General features: G+C 46.0%; 3 protein-coding genes across 3 annotated transcripts; 2 read left to right on the top strand and 1 right to left on the bottom strand.

Moving 5' to 3' along the window:
* The first annotated feature begins 1,722 nt into the window (after positions 1–1,722).
* Positions 1,723–2,175, top strand: LOC133890417 (RING-H2 finger protein ATL64-like). Its single transcript, XM_062330791.1, has one exon. The coding sequence runs from the start codon at positions 1,723–1,725 to the stop codon at positions 2,173–2,175; it is 453 nt and encodes a 150-aa protein (XP_062186775.1).
* Positions 2,176–6,214: 4,039 nt separating this feature from the next.
* LOC133891276 (pectinesterase-like) lies at positions 6,215–10,526 on the top strand. Its single transcript, XM_062331986.1, has 2 exons — positions 6,215–7,336; positions 9,572–10,526. Exons 1-2 carry the CDS (start codon positions 6,268–6,270, stop codon positions 10,264–10,266), a joined length of 1,764 nt encoding a protein of 587 aa, XP_062187970.1. The 5' UTR covers positions 6,215–6,267; the 3' UTR covers positions 10,267–10,526.
* A 95-nt stretch (positions 10,527–10,621) lies between these two features.
* Positions 10,622–21,812, bottom strand: LOC133891275 (probable acyl-CoA dehydrogenase IBR3). Its single transcript, XM_062331985.1, has 16 exons — positions 21,438–21,812; positions 20,787–20,927; positions 20,392–20,523; positions 19,894–20,082; positions 19,720–19,797; positions 14,486–14,605; positions 14,294–14,392; positions 14,101–14,218; positions 13,491–13,759; positions 13,158–13,352; positions 12,555–12,697; positions 12,128–12,212; positions 11,836–12,045; positions 11,605–11,757; positions 11,102–11,206; positions 10,622–11,028 (listed from the first exon to the last, which is right to left on the bottom strand). Exons 1-16 carry the CDS (start codon positions 21,708–21,710, stop codon positions 10,837–10,839), a joined length of 2,502 nt encoding a protein of 833 aa, XP_062187969.1. The 5' UTR covers positions 21,711–21,812; the 3' UTR covers positions 10,622–10,836.
* Positions 21,813–21,976: the final 164 nt, after the last annotated feature.

Raw genomic sequence — 21,976 nt, 5'->3', positions numbered from 1 at the left:
GCTCAGAGTACCTGCTTATGTTTTATGAACCTAGTTTTACATCGGTTCTAGATGTGTTCTTCTCAAGTCTTTAAGTGTGACTGGCCAGGGTTCAGTTTAGTACCGAGCTTGGCAGGTCCCAGCTCCATGGCCTTGTCTGCCTTACTTCCGCTTATCTTGTGATGATGAACGAAGAAGTCACAGCTTCAATTTGGCTACTATGAAATCTTGCTGGTTTGGAGGGACCTCCGAAGATCATCCACCGCCTTCGGTGCAGCGGCGGCTGGCCGGCCGTGGAATTGCCTGGACGACTGCTTCGGTTGCTCCGTCCTTGTTCGACGTGCCAACCAAGTCGCGCTACGGCCACGGCGCCGTGACGCATTTCGTCCACACCTATGCTCGGCCCAAGCGGACTAGACGACGCAGCCATCGCACAGTTCTGAATCCAGAAAACGGGTCACGTGTTCAGATGGCGAGAATATGAACTGGGCAAAGAAAAGCCGACGAGGGTCGGCGGGTGCCCTGCTCGGACGGCACGACCCGTGGCGCGAATGAAAGCCGATTGAAACAGCGACCCAGGCAGCAACTCAAGTAAAAACGCACGTCTGAAAGCTGTTGAGAATATGCGTATTATTCTAATAATATCATTTTTTACTCCAATACATATTTCATAGCTATTTGCTCATATAAAGTAATCTATCGTTAACGGCAGACTATAAAATATAATAGATAAGAATAACGTTGATTTATAGTCGGGATAATGAAGAAAATGTATCGACACAGTATCGACTTGTGGCCTTGAGTTGAAAGATGCGATATTGCACGAGCGGTTGCATTGTCCAGAAATCTTATTGCCACCCTTTGTGCATACTTCACAGCGACAACATCTTGAATATATCGCTCATCCTTAACCTCAGTACAAGCTAAGAAGAGGACCGATCAGATTCAACAGCTAACACTATGAGGAGAGAAGAGAGGAATATGAATGAATTGTTCTAGCCTTGTTGCCTTATAAAAACTCTTGTGGCTAGACGTCTTAATTATCCTCAATAAACATCACTGCTAAATAAAAAAACAATTAACCTCATTATTGGTCACTTATGGCCGAAACAAATAGATGCTTTAGAATTTTCAAAATTATGCCTCTTTGATAAACCAAATCTATTATATTATTACTTGAGTGTTAAAAAGGAGCCATAATGTTCGCTTTCAAGATCATAAAATTAGCATGTTAATCGGAAAAAGGAAAATTATCTAGACCACTCATTGTTATGAATATTTAATGGTTGAAATTAAACCATAAAGTACATATCAAATATGATTAATAAATAACTAAATTCGATATTAAAAATTATAAAAAAAATAGCAGATCGATTTACATATAGTTTGAACTAAATAGAGATTCCAAATAAAATAAAATAAATAATAATTAAAATTAGGGTTAGAATAGAAAAAGAAATATCCATATCAAATATAGGCTTAGGAAAAAAATCATATTATTATAAAAATTAAATACCTAAATAAAAAGCCAATATAAAATATAATTAATTAAAATTTATCCTAATAAAATATTAGGATGAGTCTAACCACCAGCAAATTCTAACGAAAACATGATCAGCAACACCATTTAAAAGGCAGGCCCGCCATATCTGATCAAACCAGCCACCTTGCACGCAGATGTCCTCGAGATATTTAAGAAGCTGCTTGGACTCTAATCCTTCCGAGATGCAACTTTTGCCAGCCATGGACGGCATCGATCATGCTCCTGACCCTGCCCCGGTCGGCAGCAGCCCGCCGCCGGACTGGACGCTCTCCCACGTCGGCGCGTCGGGCATCACGGCCGCCGGCATCGTCTTCCTGTTCCTCTACCTAACCGGCCGCTTCCTCTGGCTGTACAACAAGGAGGCCGCCGCGAGCGCCGCGGCCGCATCCCCCTCATCGTCCCCGGCAGCGGCTCCGTCGACACTGCCGATCTCGCGGGGCGTGCCGCTGTCGCTGCTCCCGGTGTTCGTTCCCGTGGCGTCAGCCGGCGCGGAGAGGGCGGAGTGCGCGGTGTGCCTGGCGGAGTTCGGGGAGCGGGAGGCCGGGCGGCTGCTGCCGCGGTGCGGGCACGGGTTCCACGAGGAGTGCATCGCGACGTGGCTCCGGGTCAACACGACGTGTCCGCTCTGCCGTGCCCCCGTGGCTACCAAGTAACAGCCTCCAGCTTAATCTTTTTTTAATATGGGATGACGTACATGTATATAGGCTATGCTTTATTCCGGCTAGTTCAGATTAATCTTTTTGTAATATGGGATGAACCTGATTTCAATTAATGAAATCAAACATCACTGGTTGTCTTGAAACAACAAGTTCATAACTTGAAAAGGATAAAACGAATTACAAAAAGGCACCACGCCAAAATAGTAGCTACAAGGAGCAAAATGTAAGCTAGCTAATGCCAATCAAAAAGATTTAGACGCAAAAGAACCACCATCACTGCTCATGATGGATTTGTTCACACCGCAACTAAAATCACCTCCAAAATAAAACTGTATGTCATCATCTTTTCTTTTCTTGTTTACTCTAGCTTCAGCTTGCTGTAATCACCCTTCGTCCTCCATTACATCCTGCTTACACTTTGGTTATCTCCATCACCATTCTTCCGAGTCTTGTAGCATATTCACGTATCACCTTCTGTTTCTCCGATTTCTACAAAACTGACCAAAGATCATATGAGTTCAGATTAATCTATACTCCTAGTTTCTTTCTTCAGATTAAGCTAGATAATTCCGTATGGCATTATGTGCAGCTGGTGATTGTTCAAAGATTCATTATCGTCTCTTTCATGTGTGTACTGTAATTCTAGTCTAGAGGTGTTCGTTAATCTCAAGAGCTCGACCCGCCAAAGCTGTGGAACAAACGATCATTCAGCTCGGTGACTGTATGTTGATAATGTTCCGAAGCAAACATCAATCCATCTTATGTACTCCGTGCTATATACGTACACAGATTCCAGATGTAGTAGAAATTTTTACACTATGTTAGTACGTTGGACACTTCACAATGTAGGCGGAAAGCAGCGCAGGCGAGTGAACTCTGTTGCGCCTCTTCAGCTGCCCCAGGGCGCGCGGGTCTCAGCGTTCCCTTCTTCCTCGCGCCGCGCCAGCATCTCGGCGAGCGCGCGGGAGTGCGAGCCATTTTCTAGACCGTTGTGAACTGCACAGCACAACAAGGCTAGCACATCGGACAGCGCCGGAGTCAGGTCCAAAATGATACTAGCAACTGCTCGAGGCGCCGGCTCCCCCGGCCGGCGCAGGAGATCTGTCTATTTATATTGACGAGGAGAAAGCCTCATGGGCAACAAGCGGAGCCAAAGAAGGCTTAGAAAGAAAAAACAGCAAAAAAGTAAACACAGACACTACTCTTGCCTAATCAGACGGTTAAGGCTTCATCACGGATTGTCTGCAGCACGACACTTGTGGGATGTTCGTTGTGGTTGAAGGTCCTGCTGTCCCTCTCCTTCTAAATTTCCCAGCAAACTAGGATGAGCGGCGATTTAAGCCCTCTTTTCGGCGTGTTTAGCATGGAGGCCATCTGTGTCCATCATTGATGAACCGACGAGGAAGCCGGCCAGCAGCATGGCCGGATGCGCGGCTGCCCCACCCATTGCGATAGGCCCTGCCATATGCGCTTTGTGAACCTGCACTCCACGGAGAGATGGTGACCGGTCTCCTTTGCGCACCTACAAAGAATGCACCCCATGTTGGAAGACCATCCTCTCTTAGCTAGTCTGTCTAAGGTCCACATTCTATTCTGGTTCGCAAGCCACGCGAAAAAAACTTGCACTTAAGGGGGGCCAAGCCTTCCAAAACAACGGCTGGAAATTGGTTTATGTTGATCCCAAGCCTTGTATGTTGACGCCGTCGTGTACTTGTCATGTTTCATAAGCTTCTAAGTGATATCATCTTTAACGTGGTGTCTAGCTGGATCTGATGTGGTGCTATCCACAACCACATGAATTCTGCAATGTGGTGACACACGCGCGAAAGGTTTCACATCCATGAGTTATTTTCGATGGCTTCCCTCAAGGTCTGCCCTTCGGCTCTTGAGGCGATGTACAAGTGAGGGGCGAAGTCTTTCGGCGTTGGCCCGGGCCTGCTTTTTATTCGTGGAGAAAAGCTGGAGGTCTTTGTGCCTGCTATGGACAGCAGGACAGGGCAGCTGTAGTAATGGAGTGTGCAGGACGGCAGCAGATACATTCGCATGTGATGTGAGCACTCGTCGCCCGTTGTTATGTTGGAGCCAGGACGAAGGCAACTTCTGTTTCTTGGCTGCCTTTCTTCTCTCTCCATGGTTGCTGTGCCTCTCACTCTCAGTGTATATGGGAACCTGATGATGATCTCGGGAGAAATGCAACGGTAGGTGAATTGAAATGGTTGAAATTCGTAAATTTTCGTCGAAATTTCAATCATTTTTCGTCCTGTCCTATGTGAGTTCCAAGAAGAGTTTTACATGTCAGTAAAAGAAAATTCTCAAAATAGATATTTTGTTTCCTCCAAAATTCATGAATTTTTGTTGAAATTTTAATCCATAATGATTCCATGACTCAGCAAAGCGTAAACTGCATGTCTGCATGCCATACAAAGTCGGCTTCTGATCTTAGCCCTGTGGACACGAACCGGATCTTGCAGTTGCAGAGTTCTTGACATCTTGTGCTGTTTCTGCATGCAAATGCAACTGATATCAATCTCGAAGCATCTCTCTATCGTGGAAAAGCTCGGGCTGGATGGGGCAAAAGGGATAGGCCGAGAATCTTGCATCACTGCGCGCACACATGTTCATCTCGTTTCTTCTCTTGGACGATGTAGCAGATTTGGTGGGGTGAATGTGGCTGGCTTGCTATCTCCAGTCTCAACAATTCTGCTCATCTTACAAACGACACGACCAAGAACAGGCCCTGCCCAAAAAATAGACACCCACAGTCATATGTCGATCTAATCTTACCGAGCTCGTCAGCATTCAGACATGCCGGCATGGCCGGCATATACATATAGGAATCTGTTTCACGTGCCCGTTTTGACATTTGCGACATCTCTCTCCAAATAAGGACCCTAGCAAAGTCAAAAACTCGAATACGCGAGTCGTATCTGTACACAGATGGACTGAGGGAGTAAGAAAAAAAAACAGAGAAAGAAGAGATATGAACGTGTTTCGGCATCTTTGCACGCTGTTGAAGACGCTCGTGACACCTTATCTTGTGTGTCCATTGCTGCTCATTTGCATCCTTCAGGAGTCAGGACAGTTCTGTTCATTCTAGTTAATTCATACTCCTGCTCACCCAAACTACATACACAATTCCGGCAGGAGGAGGAGGAGACGAACTCCCTTCCTCTTCCAAAGGAACATGGGCTGTTCTTCGCTTCTCCACAGGCACTAGATCAAATGCATGGAGAGCATTGGACCGCGAGTTCATCACAAAAGCAACCCCATGACGATTAATAAGGCCGACCATTTGCTCGCATCTTTGACTGAATTTGTACTTTGCAATGCCAGTGACGACCTAGCTTTCCCAAAAAAAATCTTTGAGAAAGCTATCTATTGTTGAGGCAATCGTTAGCTTGGTTGGATCTGCTTTTACACTACTACCAGAACTAGTCTAGAAATCCAGCAGATGACACCAGTTCGATCGTGCATTGTCTTGCAATAATAAACTCTCCATTGTCGATGTCATCCAGTAAGACATAAATTGATCAAATCGAAATATCTTTGACTGAGAAAGGATTGAGTGATATACTACAAGTACTGATGCTACAAACGGAAATGCTGATGATGAAATATCGGTACCATGGCAGCTGAAAGCTTAGCCAATGTGCACCGGATAATATGAAAATCTAGCTAAAAGATTCGCTAAATTCCATATCTAATTGGATGTTGCTGATCAAGGTAGCGTAAGAGTCTGTTTGGTAGAGTTTCTCGTGATTCAAATTTTACATAGGAAGTGATTCTCCGGAGAAAATGATTACTTAGCTGGAAATGATTCTGCAAGGGAAGTAAATCAGTGAAAATTAGTTTTTTTTCTCAGCATCTAATTTATTTTCAGAAATAACTCTAGAAACTAAAACCTAAAAACTGTTATTTAACCAAGTTCTCACTAATTTCACTCTAAAACTTCTGACAAATAAACCCTAAATCACTAAAAGTCTAAAACTGCTATAAAAGCTCAGCTCCTCCGATCATACGCTCCTCACTCACACTGTCCTTGTCGCGTCTCTCTCTCTCACACATACACAGTGATCCCACCACAAAATGCCACCTCCGACCGCGGGAGCCAAGAAAGCGGCAGCCAAGCTTCCCCTCACCGCCACCTTCCTCTCCCTCTCTGTCCTTCTCCTGCTGCTCGGCTTCTTCGCCACGCAGAAGGCATTCGCCGTGGCCGCGTCCACCGCCGATGAACACCGCGAACGAGTGCTTCTCGACGATGGCAACAATGCCAATGCGGACGCCGCCGAGCACGCGGCCGCCGTGGACCGGCATTGCGCCGGCACGCTGCACCGCGACGTGTGCGCGTCGACGCTCGCCACCATCCCCGACCTCGCGCAGAAGCCGCTCCGGGACGTGATCTCCGACGTCGTGGGGCGCGCGGCGGCCGCGGTGCGCGCGTCCTCGTCCAATTGCTCGTCCTACCTCCGCCGGCCGCTTGGGCTGCGCCTGCGCGACCGCCTCGCGCTGTCCGACTGCCTGGAGCTGTTCGGGCACACGCTGGACCAGCTCGGCACTGCGGCCGCCGAGCTCTCGACCGGGAACCACACTGCGGAGGAGTCCGTCGTGGGAGTGCAGACCGTGCTCTCGGCGGCCATGACCAACCAGTACACCTGCCTGGACGGCTTCGCGGGGCCGTCCGCCTCGGAGGACGGGCGCGTCCGGCCCTACATCCAGGGCCGCATCTACCACGTGGCGCACCTGGTGTCCAACTCCCTCGCCATGCTGCGCCGCCTCCCGCAACGCCGCCGAGGGCGAGGGGAGGCGTTCGAGGGCTACGGCCAGGTCCGTCGCGGGTTCCCGTCGTGGGTGCCGGCGGGGGACCGGAGGCGGCTCCAGCAGGCGCCCGGGAGTGGTGTTCCGGCTGCGGACTTGGTGGTGGCGAAGGACGGGAGCGGCAACTTCACGACGGTGAGCGAGGCGGTGGCGGCGGCGCCGAACAACAGCGAGACGCGGTACGTGATCTATATAAAGGCGGGAGCTTACTTCGAGAACGTGGAGGTGGGGAGCGAGAAGACCAACATCATGTTCGTCGGCGACGGCATGTGGAAGACGGTCATCAAGGCAAGCCGGAACTTCGTCGACAACTACACCACCTTCCGCTCCGCCACACTAGGTCAGTCGGTCAACCACTCATCTCACTACATTACATTTTGTACGTCTTCCTCTAATTAACCTGACGACGCATTAGTAGTTTAACGCGACTAGTTAGCTAGATTATCGCGTTCCTTTCTAGTGTAGGAGACAGGTACTGTCACTCAGTTTTTCCTGCTTCTACAAAGTCTCTGCCATGGGCAATCAATCAAGCTGGGATGGTGTTCCATGGAGAGGAAGGAGGGATAGAAGGGAGAGAAAAAGGAAAGGAAGAAGAAGATGAGCCCCTTCAACAGTTCATCCTGCGTCCCTTACTGAAGTTAGGTGTCAGATGATAAATTTGGACGAGGAAGAGCACAGCTGCACTAGCAAGAATGACCACTCGTGAAAGAGTCGTACATGCCTTGCTACCTTTTAGGCTGCAGCTAGATTGGCGATTTCTGTCATGAATTCCGTACCTCACTCGCCATTTCAACTTCATCGTCCGCTACCGCTAGAAAGATTTGACATTGCAGATTTGCAGAGTCAAGTTCCTGCGCGCCATGAGTACCAAAAAAAGTAGGAGCACAGTACAATTCGATGATTGCATGAGCCACTCCCTGTTCCATCACCTCATGGCTTGGATGATTTTACTAGAGCTCACTATCACGAGTTTCAAGTGTCAGCGACTGGACACACTGCTCAGCTTCAACATTACATTGTACTGCTACCGCACCCCGGATTTGGCCACGACAAGAGCGACATAATTTGATTTCCTTCAAAACAGAAGCAACTTAAATTGATTATACAGGTCAGTAATCCAAGCTGGAAGGCAGCATACTAAACTATGAGGCATCACCTGATACCTACCCACTTACCCAGCTTTTATTGTGTGCCGAAACAGCTTAAAAAGCCCGGTGCAGGTCCTCGTCTGTCCGTGTGCCTGCACTTGCGAATTGAAGGCACACAGCACGAGTCAGGAGGCTTTTGTCAGTGCAAGCAAGCTGCTTGCTTATACAGTTATACTATTATTTTGCCAGTACAGTACACGCTCCTTGCTCCGTGGCGTTTGGAGTTATGCAGCACGGGAATGGTTTGGTGAGACCCAGCGCCCATTTACGCGCGCGCGTCTGCCGTGCCGTGCCCTGCCCGGCGACCGCAAGTCGAGATGATGACCAAAGCGAGATATCTGAGTGCCTTCACCTTCAACCGCTTCTACATAGGCTGCCAGCCAATTATAAACACCATGGAATGGAATGCCTTTCTGTGGGAGAGACCATTTTGTGCTGCTAGTATGTACTATCTAGCTGGGCTCCCTTCTTTTCTTTCTCGATCCTCTTGTCTCTTTTTCTGTTGGGTGGATGATGATTGGTCTCTCTAATCTCGTCCCTGTGGGGATGGCTCAAGCTCTATTTTTCCCCCTCTCTCACATAAGAGAAGACATGTAGGCACCGACAGATTGATCACTGTAGGCCGAATCACCCAACACTCAATCCTGCAGCAACTAGGTACGCTAGTGTAGTGTCCAGGATTCCTCTTGCATCCTGAATGCTTTCTTTCTGCGGCTGAACAAGATGCCACCGTAGCGAAGGTACAACGGCAAGCCGACACTAGCCGTACCAACGGAGTAGCGTGGGCCGCGAGCAGAGACTCGGCACTACCATACCAATGGCCTAACCGACCGGCTCCTCTGTGGCTTTGTCGCGGTTGCTGGACACAAACGCACTGCCATTGCCTGGCCCGGGATCGATCGATGATGATAGATTCGGCTTGGGGAACCTTAACTCCGGCACCAAACGTTTGGCCGGCAGCACCAGACGGTGAGGACGTGTGGTTGGCACGCCACTTTCGCCTGTTGGTACGTGTCGGTGAAGGTAATGCATCGTACGGGCGAGATGACACGACGTCACGACACGCTGAAAGCAGAGACAGGAAGTAACGGGTGCAGCAGGCCGAGCTGTATTCGATACCTCAAGAGCTGAATACACATGAGTACTAGATTTATAAATACACTAATATATTGTTTCTTTTAGTAAATACGGTGACGTATATTATCTATTTTTTTCATTTTAGCCGTGTTGCACCTGTCGCCAGCGTACGTACGGCTGCACCACATGACACAACTGTGTCATACATGTACCACAGCACAATGTGCAATAGCTCCAAGTCAACACGGTACAAATTAGACCAGAAATCATAGAGATTTTCGGCTTGTTTGATCAGTGGCAAATAAAAAAACTGATAGATGCACTTGAACAAACGATGACATTGCTTGCAGCGGTGGTGGGCACGGGGTTCCTGGCGCGGGACCTCACGGTGGAGAACGCGGCGGGGCCGAGCAAGCACCAGGCGGTGGCGCTGCGCGTGAACGCGGACCTGTCGGCGTTCTACCGCTGCAGCTTCGCGGGGTACCAGGACACGCTGTACGCGCACTCGCTGCGCCAGTTCTACCGCGACTGCGACGTCTACGGCACCGTCGACTTCATCTTCGGCGACGCCGCCGTCGTGCTCCAGAACTGCAACCTCTACGCGCGCCGCCCGGACCCCAACCAGAAGAACGTATTCACCGCGCAGGGGCGCGAGGACCCCAACCAGAACACGGGGATCGCCATCCAGGGCGGCAAGGTCGCCGCCGCCGCCGACCTTATCCCCGTGCAGGCAAACTTCTCGTCGTACCTCGGCCGGCCGTGGAAGGCCTACTCGCGCACGGTGTACATGCAGACCAAGATGGAGAGCCTCATCCACCCCAGGGGCTGGCTCGAGTGGAACGACAGCGTCACGCTCGACACGCTCTACTACGCCGAGTACATGAACCATGGCCCCGGCGCCAACACGTCGGCGAGGGTGGCGTGGCCCGGGTACCATGTCCTCACAAACGCCTCCGACGCGAGCAACTTCACCGTGCTCAACTTCGTGCAGGGCGACCTGTGGCTGAACTCCAGCTCCTTCCCCTACGCCTTGGGCTTGAGCTAGAATAGAATGCATGAGCTGCTTCTCTCCATCGATATGGGCATTTTTTGGTCCATGGTTGATACGTAGTTTGCATCTTTTTGGAATAAGGGTGGTTCAGCTCAGTAGGTTGGATAGTTTCTAGTAACCCTGAAAGCTAGAGCTGCTGTTACTACATCTGTTTTCATACTATGATTCTTGGTTAAAATCTACAATGGCCGAAGGCTAGTCATGGAAGAGGATAACCTCACTGCTTCATTTTTATGAGCATACAACCTGTCGACCTCTCATTGCTTCTGATTCATCTCTGCTGTACAAAAAATGCACATACGTCACTGACAATGTTCAGATCAGACCTCAAGGGTGCTGCTGATCCCAGTTCAAACAGGGCAAAGATTGAAGAGCCATAATCAGTTTCGTAGACAGATAACAATGCCATTAACATGCCTAACAGTCGGAGTACAAGCGTACAACATTGACGAATTTAACGCCGTTATTTAATCACTCTATCTACCTGAGATGCAGCCATTTCCTAACCTTGCTCAAAGGTTCTTGTTCCTTCATTTATTCTCGAAACTGTACTTCTCCCTGTTCTTACAACCTAGCTCTTTGCAGTTCCAGCTTCGCGATTGTACCGAGATGAACTTCATCGGGTCCGTCGGCAATCCGCAGTGTCCTAGCGGTTGCCCATAAGTGCGATAGGACCGTGTCAGATGAGAGACCAGCCGCGCCATGAACTTGCATTGCCATGTCAAGCACCTTCAGGGCCATATTTGGAGCTGCCACCTACACGGAGGCCACATTCACTGAATCTTTGTTGCTACAACGATTGAAAAGAAGGTGCTGAAGTTTGGTTCACCTTGGCCATAGCGAGGATGCCACGAGCTTTCTTGTTCCCAAGTCGATCAAGTTGATCGGCCGCTTCTAGCACCAAAAGTCTAGCCTGCTCCAGTTCAATCCGACACTGCATTCCACGTCAATGTTAGAGGAATGCAATGAACATAACACATGAGAGAAAAAGCTACAGGTTAAAATTGGATCATTCTTAAAGTGATTGCCATGTTCCCTGACACTAACTGGTCTCCACATGCTGGATATATAACCTCACAAAAAAAACAATAACGCAACAAATGCAATCAGCTCAATTTGGCGTGATAAGTTGAGATGTTAATGTCCAGACCACGGAACACCATCCGTACTAAAATTTGTAACAGAGAAATATTTCAACTCCCATAAAAACAAAGAGAACGTGATATATAGATCATGCAGGATATGGAAACGAGGAGATTGTGAAGTACATGAATTTATTTTTCAATTCAGAGCTTTAGAAACGACCCATGTAAGCAATCAAAGAGGCCATACCTTTGCAAGGTCTGATAAAAAGGATCCATGCTGTGCAATCCTCTTTCCAAATGCGGTCCTACTTAAGGCCCTCTCGACCATCAGGTTCATGCCCCGTTCTGCTGCCCCTATTAGCCGCATGCAATGATGTAATCTTCCAGGACCAAGTCTTCCCTGCAAAGCATCTAAATATGACATAAGAGGTACAAGTTATAGTAATAACAATGGTAATAACAGCAAGGCACTACTTACTTGAGCAATCTCAAAACCCCTTCCTTCCCCAAGCAGGATATTTGTTACCGGAACACGCACATTCTCAAAAGTAATCTCTGCGTGTCCATGAGGTGCATCATCAAAACCAAAGACTAATAGCGGTCTCTTTATCTGCACCCCAGGAGTGTTGATATCCACTAAAATCATTGACTGTTGCTTATGCTTAGGTGCAGAAAAATCTGTCTTCCCCTGGATGAAACGAACACCTTCAGCATTAGAACAGAAATATGCATCACTCACAGCACAACTTTCATCAATAGATGTAAGTTACCATTAATATCAGGATTTCACACCTAGGGTCCATAGCCCCACTGGTCCACCATTTCCTTCCATTTATCACATAGAAATCTCCATGCCTGTTGGGAAGAAAAAAATAAAAACTCATAAGTACACATAATGCACAAAGTTAAAAAAAAAAGGCGATGCTGCCTATTTAAACTACCAGAAGAGGATGGCATATCATGCAACATAAACTATATTTAGAGCTTTTATTTTACTTTCCAGATAAAAACAGGCAAAAAAAGGTTGGTCACAGTAGGAATTTATATGCATTCTCATTTCTCAACTCATAGTAGCTCTTAACTAGAGAATAGCTTGTACTAAAGAGTGAGAAAAGAGAAGCAACCACAGGTAATGAAATATTAACAGCCAAAAAGAACACCGTTGACATGCCAGTCAACATTTTCTCCTTTTATTACCTGGATATTGAGCACTCTATATTTGTTGCATCTGAAGATGCAACTTGTGGTTCTGTCATTGCAAATCCAGAACGAATTTTCCCTTCCAATAAAGGAATTAGCCAATGCTTCTGTTGCTCCTTAGTGCCATACCTCAGCAGGACCTGTAATAGATTTTCAGGTAACAAATTATTCATGCTGACTGAAATAGATCACTCAAACCGGAAGATGTGTTTGAAGCTTCTTCTACAGATAATTAGCATACTAAAGATAACAAGACCCGTTTGAAAGAAATAACGTAAAAAATACTATCTACTTTTCATATATACAGGTAGAAAATAGTGTAAGATAGAATTGCACTCTAAACATAAACATTTTCCAAGAGATACCAAAAAAGAAAAAAAAAACTGCAGGATCAAGAGGATATTGCTAGTCATGATCTATTGAAGACCATAAAAAAAATTCAAATTGTACGAGGGGCAGACATTTCAAGAAAACAGTTGTTTCTCCAAATATGCTTGATTAATGGGGCTAGATCCAGTGACTGCCTCTGTAATTCTTAAGCCAACTATAGCAACATAAACCAATGTTCCTTATAAAAGAATGGAGACAATTTTGTCTTACCTCCATGTTACCCGTATCAGGTGCACCACAGTTAAATATTTGTGGAGCCCAAACCGAACGTCCCATAATCTCACACAAATATCCATACTCAAGATTTGTGAGACCCGCACCCAGCAAAAGATCATTCGAACTTCCAGGAGAAACAAGAGACTGGTCCTCAAACAGTAGCTTTCTAGCTCTAGTTGCACTGTCTAGCTGCAGATCAACAATCATAATTCGCATAGATGAATCAACTACAAAACAAATGCACCCTACATTCCTAATGAAAGAAACATAATGTGTTGAATTTTCTGGATAATGTAAATATGAAGGGTTTCAAAGTAAAAAATATACGGGAATAAACAAGTTCCATAGGCCCTCCTTCTTTGCCAATGCTTTAAGATTTTCTTCTTCTGGATGAATTGTCCATCTTGACGTTGATTGTGCATGTTTGTAGAATTCACCCTCCATTGGGTATATGTGATCTTCGATAAACTTCATTAATTTCTTTCGAAGCTGCATAACCTTTTCGCTAGGAACAAATTTGCCTTGATCCTTTGTGGAAGTTGAACCTTCCTGCTCTCTGCGAAATTCTTGCCATGGAGCTTCTGAGACATGAAAACCTAATATTGAAAGCAAAGGATGGTCAACTAACAACACAAAAGTGCCTTAGATTTTAAAGGAATTATAACTGTATTTTCCATGTACTTTGCAAAGCAAAAACCTTGGAGAAACTTGAAGTTCAAAACATAAGAATAGTGCTTCTATGTTCTCCCAAACAGTGAAGATCGCAAATTTTAAAGCTAGTTGAGAGTCTGATTTGCAACCATTCACTACTCTCCACCATTAACAATGTGTCTGGGAGAGCATAGAAGCAACAGTCAAAACATAAATAGCCTGCCCACAAACAAGAATACACTATACAGCAGGAGGTTGTTGAGATGAGGTTACTAAACATAATTACCCCTAGAAGGCTGTTCTCGCAGGACATTTTCTCTATTTATGAAATCCCAGGCACAGTCAACCATGGCGTTAGCAACACTGCCAACAAATCTAGCACGCTCACCACCTGAAGCATTACCCTGTGTGCCAGTTCAAGTAAATGAGAAAAGATAAGCAGGCTTGGATTCCAGCTTTCAGAAGTTAAAGACACGTACCATAGTCCATCTGTGATATACTCCTGCATAGATAGATGCCCCACGAAACAGCGAAAAGGCAACATAGAACTTCCAATTTGCAGCAGGCCAGGGTCTTACCTGAGAAGTATTTTAGAATAAGAGAGGGAAAAAACAGCGAGTAGAATGTGGCTTATCCATTCAACAGTCTCAAAATGGGTACTTGATGCTTACAGAGAAAGAACAGTATACAGCAAGGTATTCTTCCAGTTGAGGAATACCGTCTGGAACACCAATATGTTGAAACCCTCCGTAAGAAGTCCTTTCAGTGGGTGTTGCATCGATAATATATGGCTGCATGGAAAAGTCATCACAGTCAGCACAAACGAGTAGCCTACCATTATAACAAAAAAAAGTGACCAAAATGATATTTATGTATCAATCAAGATAAAGAGTAAAATGCATTGCCGGTCCTTAAACTTGTGCGGCTATGTCACTTGGGTCCATGAACTCCCAAAATGCAGTTTTGGGTCCTCAAACTTGCAAGTGGGTCATGGCAGATCCAAAGAACTTCAAATCACTTTGGGTGCTTACGTGGCGAATTGACTAGATGCCACCGTGGAGTATATGCTGACCAAGAATTTTGGACATCAAATGAACCCCTTAATAAGTTTAGGGATCCAAAACTGTATTTTCAGAGTTTAGGAACCTAGGTGACACACCAGTACACGTTTAAGGACTGCGGACCGCCAGTGCACTTTACTCTCAGTTATTGGTTACAAGGTGTGGTAGGAAAGCAGAGACAGTGATACTCAACCATAAATATATAATAAAAAAGCAGAGCCGTTTCCTGCATTAGAAGGATACTACAATAGAAGAGAGATCCACTACGTCCATTTGTCCATGCCTTAAAGAGTTTGAAGACAAAACATCTTAACTAAATATTATTTTCTTACCAGGTTAGCCACAGTTTCTGTTCATGGTCACCACTACGCACTAGAAAGGAACATAGGGTACATAAATCATGGGCAACTACTACACAAAAACATTTTGAAGATTTCTAGCACACAAATTTCAATTTCCCTCCACGTTGATGTGTCATGCCTATCAAGCAAGTCAAATATAAAAATGACATGTAAAAAAAAAAACTCCATTTTATGTGGCCCAGAAAGAAATAGGTAGTAGTAGATCTGGATGCTTGTTAAACATACTGTAACTGTACCCTGTATCAACTGTAACCAACATGAAGGAATCCGAGAGTAAAATAAAACGTAAAGCTAAAATGTTCAGCTCAAGCTATATGCACGCAAATGCATCTCTTGGTTGCTACCAAGTACCAACTATACTAACCAGCCAGTAGAACAGGTAAACTTGCTGAAATAAAATTGTAGGATCAAATATTCATACCAAGTTGACTAAAAGAAACTAATAACATATAGCAGGCTACTTTGGCGCTAGAATTTTGCTGAAATAAAATTGTGGCGCTAGAATTTCGAGACCAATCCGCCGGAAGACAAAGAACTAAACTTGCCATGACACCACACAGGAGATAAGGAGGTGCTGCATTGTTTCATCAGATTGGTCACAAAGAGGGCAGCAGGGAGGATGAGGAAGATCTCGTTTCGCTAATCTGCCAGCTGTCCAACAACGATTGAGAAGGGGCAGCCACATGAAAAATTTGCAGCGCAACGGAGCCCATGATTTCCAAATCCTCCTCCACGGCGCAAACCTGATGGTGCCCACAAAGAAAGCTTTATAGGCTGACTTGCAAGAATATGTCCCCGAGCTAAAAAATTTCCAAGAGTGCTGATACTGCACATCATGCTGTAGAACAATATCTTCCATCAAATCCCACACCACCAAATACTCCTCAATGGCTTGCACTGTTAGAGCGCCTTTTATATCAAAGACCCAACGGCGGTTATCAAGTCCCTGAGCAACTGTCCTTTGATTAATAGCTCGCTTAGGGATCAAATCAATAAGATTAGGGGGCAACTCGGCTAGAGTTCGACCATGCAACCACCTACCAGGCCAAAACTTGGTGTCCACTCCATTACCAACCAAGGTTACATTAGCCATAGAAAACATTGCTTGAGCACAAGGATGGACCTGCACTTGCATACCGGACCAAGGCCTGGTAGGATCGGTTTTTTGCAACCAAAGCCACTTCATACGAAGGGCCCAACCAAGAGTGGTCAGATTATGAATACCCATGCCCCCATACTTAATTGGGAGACAAACTCTCCACCAAGCCACTAGGCAATTGCCGCCATTAGCTTGCTCCTGCCCCTTCCAAAGAAAACCTCATCTCCGCTTGTCAATTGCCGTGATAACCCATTTAGGAAGATCAAAAGCAATCATGAGGTAAATAGGAACGGAAGTGAGCACTACCTTGACCATGATGATTAGCCACTTTATCCACAAGAGGTTAGAGTTCTGCTTTAGTGGGTTTTCCAACTGATAGTGGCAAGCCAAGATAAGAGCAAGGAAATTCTTTAACTACACAGGACAGCACCTTATTTAGTGTTCATCCTGGCACCGAATAGGTGTAACTGAGCACTTTAGGATGTTTGTTTTGAGGCCAGAGGCTGCACCAAATACCCGGAGTAAATGTGTAAAGGTCCTCTTTCCTTGGCCGAAGAAAAAGGACCGCATCATCCGCATACAAGGATACCCAATGTAGGATACCGCGGGCAGCAAGAGGCTGTCAGAATCCACCCTGACATGCTCGAGCGATTAACGAGTTGAAGACGTCCATGACGAGAATGAAGAGTATGGGGGAGAGAGGATCCCTCTGTCTAAGACCCCGGTGATGCACAATTTCAACACCCGGTTCACCATTCAACAACACTCTAGTGGAAGATGAAGCCAAAAGAATGCATAACATGTCACACCAACGATGGCCAAAACCCAAATGTTGCAGCACTTCCAAAAAGAAAGGCCAAGAGACAGACTCGAAGGCTTTGGAGATATCCAACTTTAGAAGAACGTGTGGCTCCTTGGATCTGTGCAAACTCTTGGTTGTTTGTTGGACAAGGAGGAAATTGTCATGTATACTTCGGCCTCTGACAAACGCACTTTGGTTGACAGAAACCATTGAGGATAACTTCGTCGCTAATCTGTTGGCCATGAGTTTAGTGACCAGCTTTGCAAAATTGTGAATCAAACTAATAGGATGGTGATCTTTAACTTGAAAAGCATACACCTTTTTGGGCAAAAGTGTGAGAAAAGCTGTGTTTAGGAGATGCAATTTATTTCCACGACCAAGCTGAATGGCCAGCAGAGCTTCCATACTATCCTCCTTGATAATCGGCCAACACGACCTAAAAAAGCGCCCGGTAAAGCCATCCGGGCCTGGAGCTTTATCTTGGGGCATATCTAAAATAGTTCGCCCTACCTCATCCTCGGTGAAAAGAACATCCTAGCTCTCCAAATCCTGCTGCTGCTGGTGGAACAAATTCAAATCAAGGGTAATATCCCTCTGCTCGGCTGTCCCAAACAGACCCGAGAAAAAAAAATCAAAAACAGCAGCATGCTTGTCTTCTTGGCTTGTAACAAAATGATCTCCCACTTGTAATTGCCCAATAAAGTTTTTCCTTTTCCTATACCTGGCTTGCTGATGGAAAAAAAGATGTGTTGGCGTCGCCCTCATGGAGATAAAGTATGTGAGACCGTTGTCGAGCAATAGTACGTTCGAGAGAAGCCAAGCCAAGATAGTGCAATTTCAGCTTTTGCCGAAGCCAATCCTCTTCCAAAGAAAGTGGACGAGAGTCACGAGCAATCTCGAGACGGTGTAATATTTCTTTAGCCATGGCCAGCTGCGTTTTAACATGCCCAACTTTCCGATGACTCCAACTTTGGAGCCCCTACTCAGCCGTCTCATCTTGATATAAAGCCGCTCGACGGGGCAAGAAGCTGAAACCAGAGCAGCCCAATTTGTTGCACTGCCTCCTGAAACCCCTGCAGGGTTGGCTAGAAACTCTCGAAGTGAAACCGACGCTTACCACATGTATTGGTTTTGAGACCCAAAATGAGAGGGCAGTGGTCAGATAGTGCAGATGCTAAGCTTTGGAGGATAGAATCAGGAAAGATGTTTTCCCAATTGACTGTACAGAAAGTCCGGTCCAACCTGACCAAATTCGAAGAATCCCGTTCGTTCGACCATGTGTATTTCCGGCCAAGAAGACATATTTCCTTGAGCTCAATATCATCCAGTAAGCGACGAAAATGACCCATCATCGCTCTATTCAAATATGCATTGTTTTTGTCTTTGGCTTTGTAAATTAAGTTGAAATCTCCCGCAAGCAGCCATGGTCCAGTGCAAAGAGCACGGACATCACGCAGCTCCAGCAGAAAAAGCAATTTATTGGCATCCTCCTGTGGTCCATAGACCCCGGTGAACCACCAATTGTTTCCTTCTAGTTCAGCGAAATGAACTGAAACCAAAAAATTATCCACTCTGGACCCAAGCACTTGGCAAACAGTACTCTTCCATGCGATGAGAATACCCCCCCCCCCCACCCGTGTACCATCAGCCGGCAAGGCGACATGTTGATCAAACTCTGAACCAAGCACAGAAAGGAGGCGGGGAGTAAAGGCAGCCACTTTGGTTTCTTGCAATCAAACAATGTCTGCTCTTGATGAAAGAACCACATCCCGTACTGCATCACGTTTTGCGACCATATTGAGACCCCGTGCATTCCAAATTAAAATGGTTGAAGCATTCATTGGTAAAAACAACAGAAGGAGCGACCAGGGAACAACAGCACTCCTACTTAAGAGATCACTGCAATGTCATCAGAAGACCTGACCTTATCAACATCCTCTGCGGACCAACCAAAAATGGCCGCCAAAGCCATTAGGTGAGTCCTGGAGAGAATCTTCTCGTACAGTTTGCTATAGACGTCCTGCGCTTGTTTGTCAACTTGGGCAAGGTCCGAGATAAGCCCGAGCTGCTTCATGACCCTTCTTTGAGCAATGTTAACATCAAGGCCCGGAGACCAAGGCCCAGTTCCTGCTACCCTTCGGCTACACCGTGGCAGCGAGCCAGGCGGCGGTCCCTTCCTTCTACGCTTGGCAATCAAGGGTTGCGGAAGAAGGCCGTCCACTTGTTTCGACACTTGAGAGATGAAAGCTTCAGTTGGAGTCTTAGGTGATGTAGGATCTGTTGGGGAGGCTGGGCCAGGAACTGGAGTGCTTGTCCTACCAGTTCGGTGCCTTGCCTCGAGTAGACACGCAGGGAGGAGGATGGCTCAACATGAGGTTTCTTCTTTGAAACTAGCTTGAGCTAAGTGATAGTTAGTGAAACATGTATTGCCCCATGAGTACAGCAAACAGCATCACATTTGAAGATCTACCATAGTAGAACAATAGCACAACAAACATGATGTAAAAGGAATGTGCTATACTAATTACAAAATATAGGCGGCTGAAGTCTAACAATATTAAAATAAGAATGTACTTCATACCAAGCAGCTATAAGCCACATCACACATCTGATTCCCCAAAGTAGATAGTTCCCAATCAAGTACACCAATTACACGATCCTGTATAGAAACAGATATAATCATCTTAAGGAAGAAGTCAAATTATACAACCTAGGCAGACAAATGCACAAATACTTGCAATGCCAAAACACAAACCTCTGTTGGGTGAAAAACTAGATTATCAGCACGGTAATCACCATGAACGAGACCAGTTCCCAATCCTGCCGATGAATCTTCTTTTGGTACATGTTTTTTCAGCCAACGAGCTAGATCAAGCATCTTCTGATAACGTGCAGGCTTCCCTTCACCAGTGGATGAAAGATATTGCCTCTCCCATCTTTCTACCTGAAACATGAAACATAAACTATCTTGAAATGCAAATGGAGTTTCACAGTTAGCGTTACACAAATCAATACAACTAGAAATCTCTTATTCAACTTAGTGATCAAGCTGTAAATTGTCACTAATATCCATTCACATAGCAAAAATAGTTGCAAATTAATGCACATATATATCGCTTACAGACTAAGAAGAAACAAATAACTGCCACTTATGAATATGTTCCGAGGGAGAGAAGGTGAGGGACTGGGGGTGGGAAGGAGAGGAAGGGAGGAGGAAATCAACATGCAAGATATATGATTACTTATCACCTACTTGTCTTTTGCAATAGTTGTCTCTTTTCCCATACTTTTGCAATCCAATGGCATTAACATCAACTTTGTGTATAGCAGCCAAAGTTTTGGCAGCAGAAAAATATACAGCCTGCCTTTTAGTTGGAGTTACCCCCTGCAAAATAAAAAGGCATAAAAATCACAAAATTAACATGAATCAGTACATTGCATATAGGCACGGCTACCCTGTATTTACACTACAAGGTACAATAAGCTAAATAAATGACTGCTTGATTGTCTAAATTGTATGAGATACAGTATATATTAAACATTACCCAGGAACAAATATAACAACAAATCGATGAACTGGTCATTAAATAAGTACATAGCTATTTATGAAGAATGGACAAGACTAAGAATACAGAAGAAGCAGCATACCGGCAACTTGTTATCAGGATATATTATTCCTTCTAGATACTCCATTATGTAGAAAGGAGTTCCAATTACACTTGCATCTGTGCAAAGACAATAAACCTTTGGGACGGGAACATCTGTGTGAGCACCCAGAGCTTTGAGAACCTGCTTCCCGATGAAAAACAACTCATGGAGTAAGCTCATATGCTTATCAGAAGGAAGGCAATGCTACATAACACACATTTCATTGCCTGTACTGAGGCGCACAATTAAGCCAAATTGCCACAGCTAGACAATTTAAATTGCTCTCAATAAGCACAGCAGAATAAACTATCTAGTTAGCAGCAACCATACATTACCCGAATAATTTCCACAACTCAACTGAATTTACAGGGTTTGATGAGTGGGAGATGGTTCAGAATATTCCAATCTGAAAACAGTTACAGAAGCTAATTCTGCTGTGTCAGGAAAACAGTATATTCACTATTCCAATCTGAATATTTGACTTAGGCTAAGCTTAAGATTCTAGGAACACAAGCTCCCATCTACCCACCATATCAGATCCACACCCTTTTTGTTGAGATGTCGAACTAAAGGGATCATCATTTCATCGGCCAGCTAGCCTGCGCATGGAATCGAGACCGAGCAGAAGAGCGGGGGGAAATGAAATCGAACCTGGAACTCGCGCTCCACGGCGTGTGCGGACTGGAGGATGGCGCCGGGCGGCTTCTTCCGCAGCACGTAGCGCCTGGTCCCTCCGCCGGGGGCGGAGGCCTCGAGGCAATAGGTGGGGTTGGACTGGCCGTGGCCGAACTGGGTGAGAACCAGCGCGGGAGTCGGCGCGGGGAACCCCCGGACGTTGGCGGCCGCGTAGCGCAGCAGCGCCGCCTCGTCGAGCGCGTGCGCCGCGTCCACCGGCCGCAGCAACTCCGAGGTCAGCTTCGCCATCCCGAGGTGGAGGGAGACGAGAAGGGAAAACGGAGGACGACGACGAAGATGAGCACGAGCTCACGGCACCGTGGGGGGGATTTGGATTAAAAAAAAAATAGTACAAATGCAGCGAGGCAAAATTGTCAGCGCACGGCTAAAATTTGGTCCGACTCCCTTTCACCCCTAACCAAACAGACAGCCTCATGAGCCACCTGTCTACACCTGTTCAAAGGCCAGACCGGATCAAGCCTTGGAGCAAGCTTTGAAAAGCTGGACAGTAAAAC

The sequence above is a fragment of the Phragmites australis genome, chromosome 14, assembly GCF_958298935.1.
Source record: "Phragmites australis chromosome 14, lpPhrAust1.1, whole genome shotgun sequence".
NCBI classification, from domain to species: Eukaryota; Viridiplantae; Streptophyta; class Magnoliopsida; order Poales; family Poaceae; genus Phragmites; species Phragmites australis.
This window is presented reverse-complemented; position numbering and strand designations above follow the sequence as displayed.

Coding starts and splice junctions, on each gene's coding strand:
- LOC133890417 (XM_062330791.1), top strand. CDS start 1,723: ATGGACGGCATCGATCATGCTCCTGACCCTGCCCCGGTCGGCAGCAGC.
- LOC133891276 (XM_062331986.1), top strand. CDS start 6,268: ATGCCACCTCCGACCGCGGGAGCCAAGAAAGCGGCAGCCAAGCTTCCC. Junction 7,337..9,571: donor CTTCCGCTCCGCCACACTAG/GTCAGTCGGTCA, acceptor CATTGCTTGCAG/CGGTGGTGGGCACGGGGTTC.
- LOC133891275 (XM_062331985.1), bottom strand. CDS start 21,710: ATGGCGAAGCTGACCTCGGAGTTGCTGCGGCCGGTGGACGCGGCGCAC. Junction 20,524..20,786: donor ATCCTGATAACAAGTTGCCG/GTATGCTGCTTC, acceptor TTTATTTTGCAG/GGGGTAACTCCAACTAAAAG. Junction 12,046..12,127: donor GTGAAATCCTGATATTAATG/GTAACTTACATC, acceptor CGTTTCATCCAG/GGGAAGACAGATTTTTCTGC.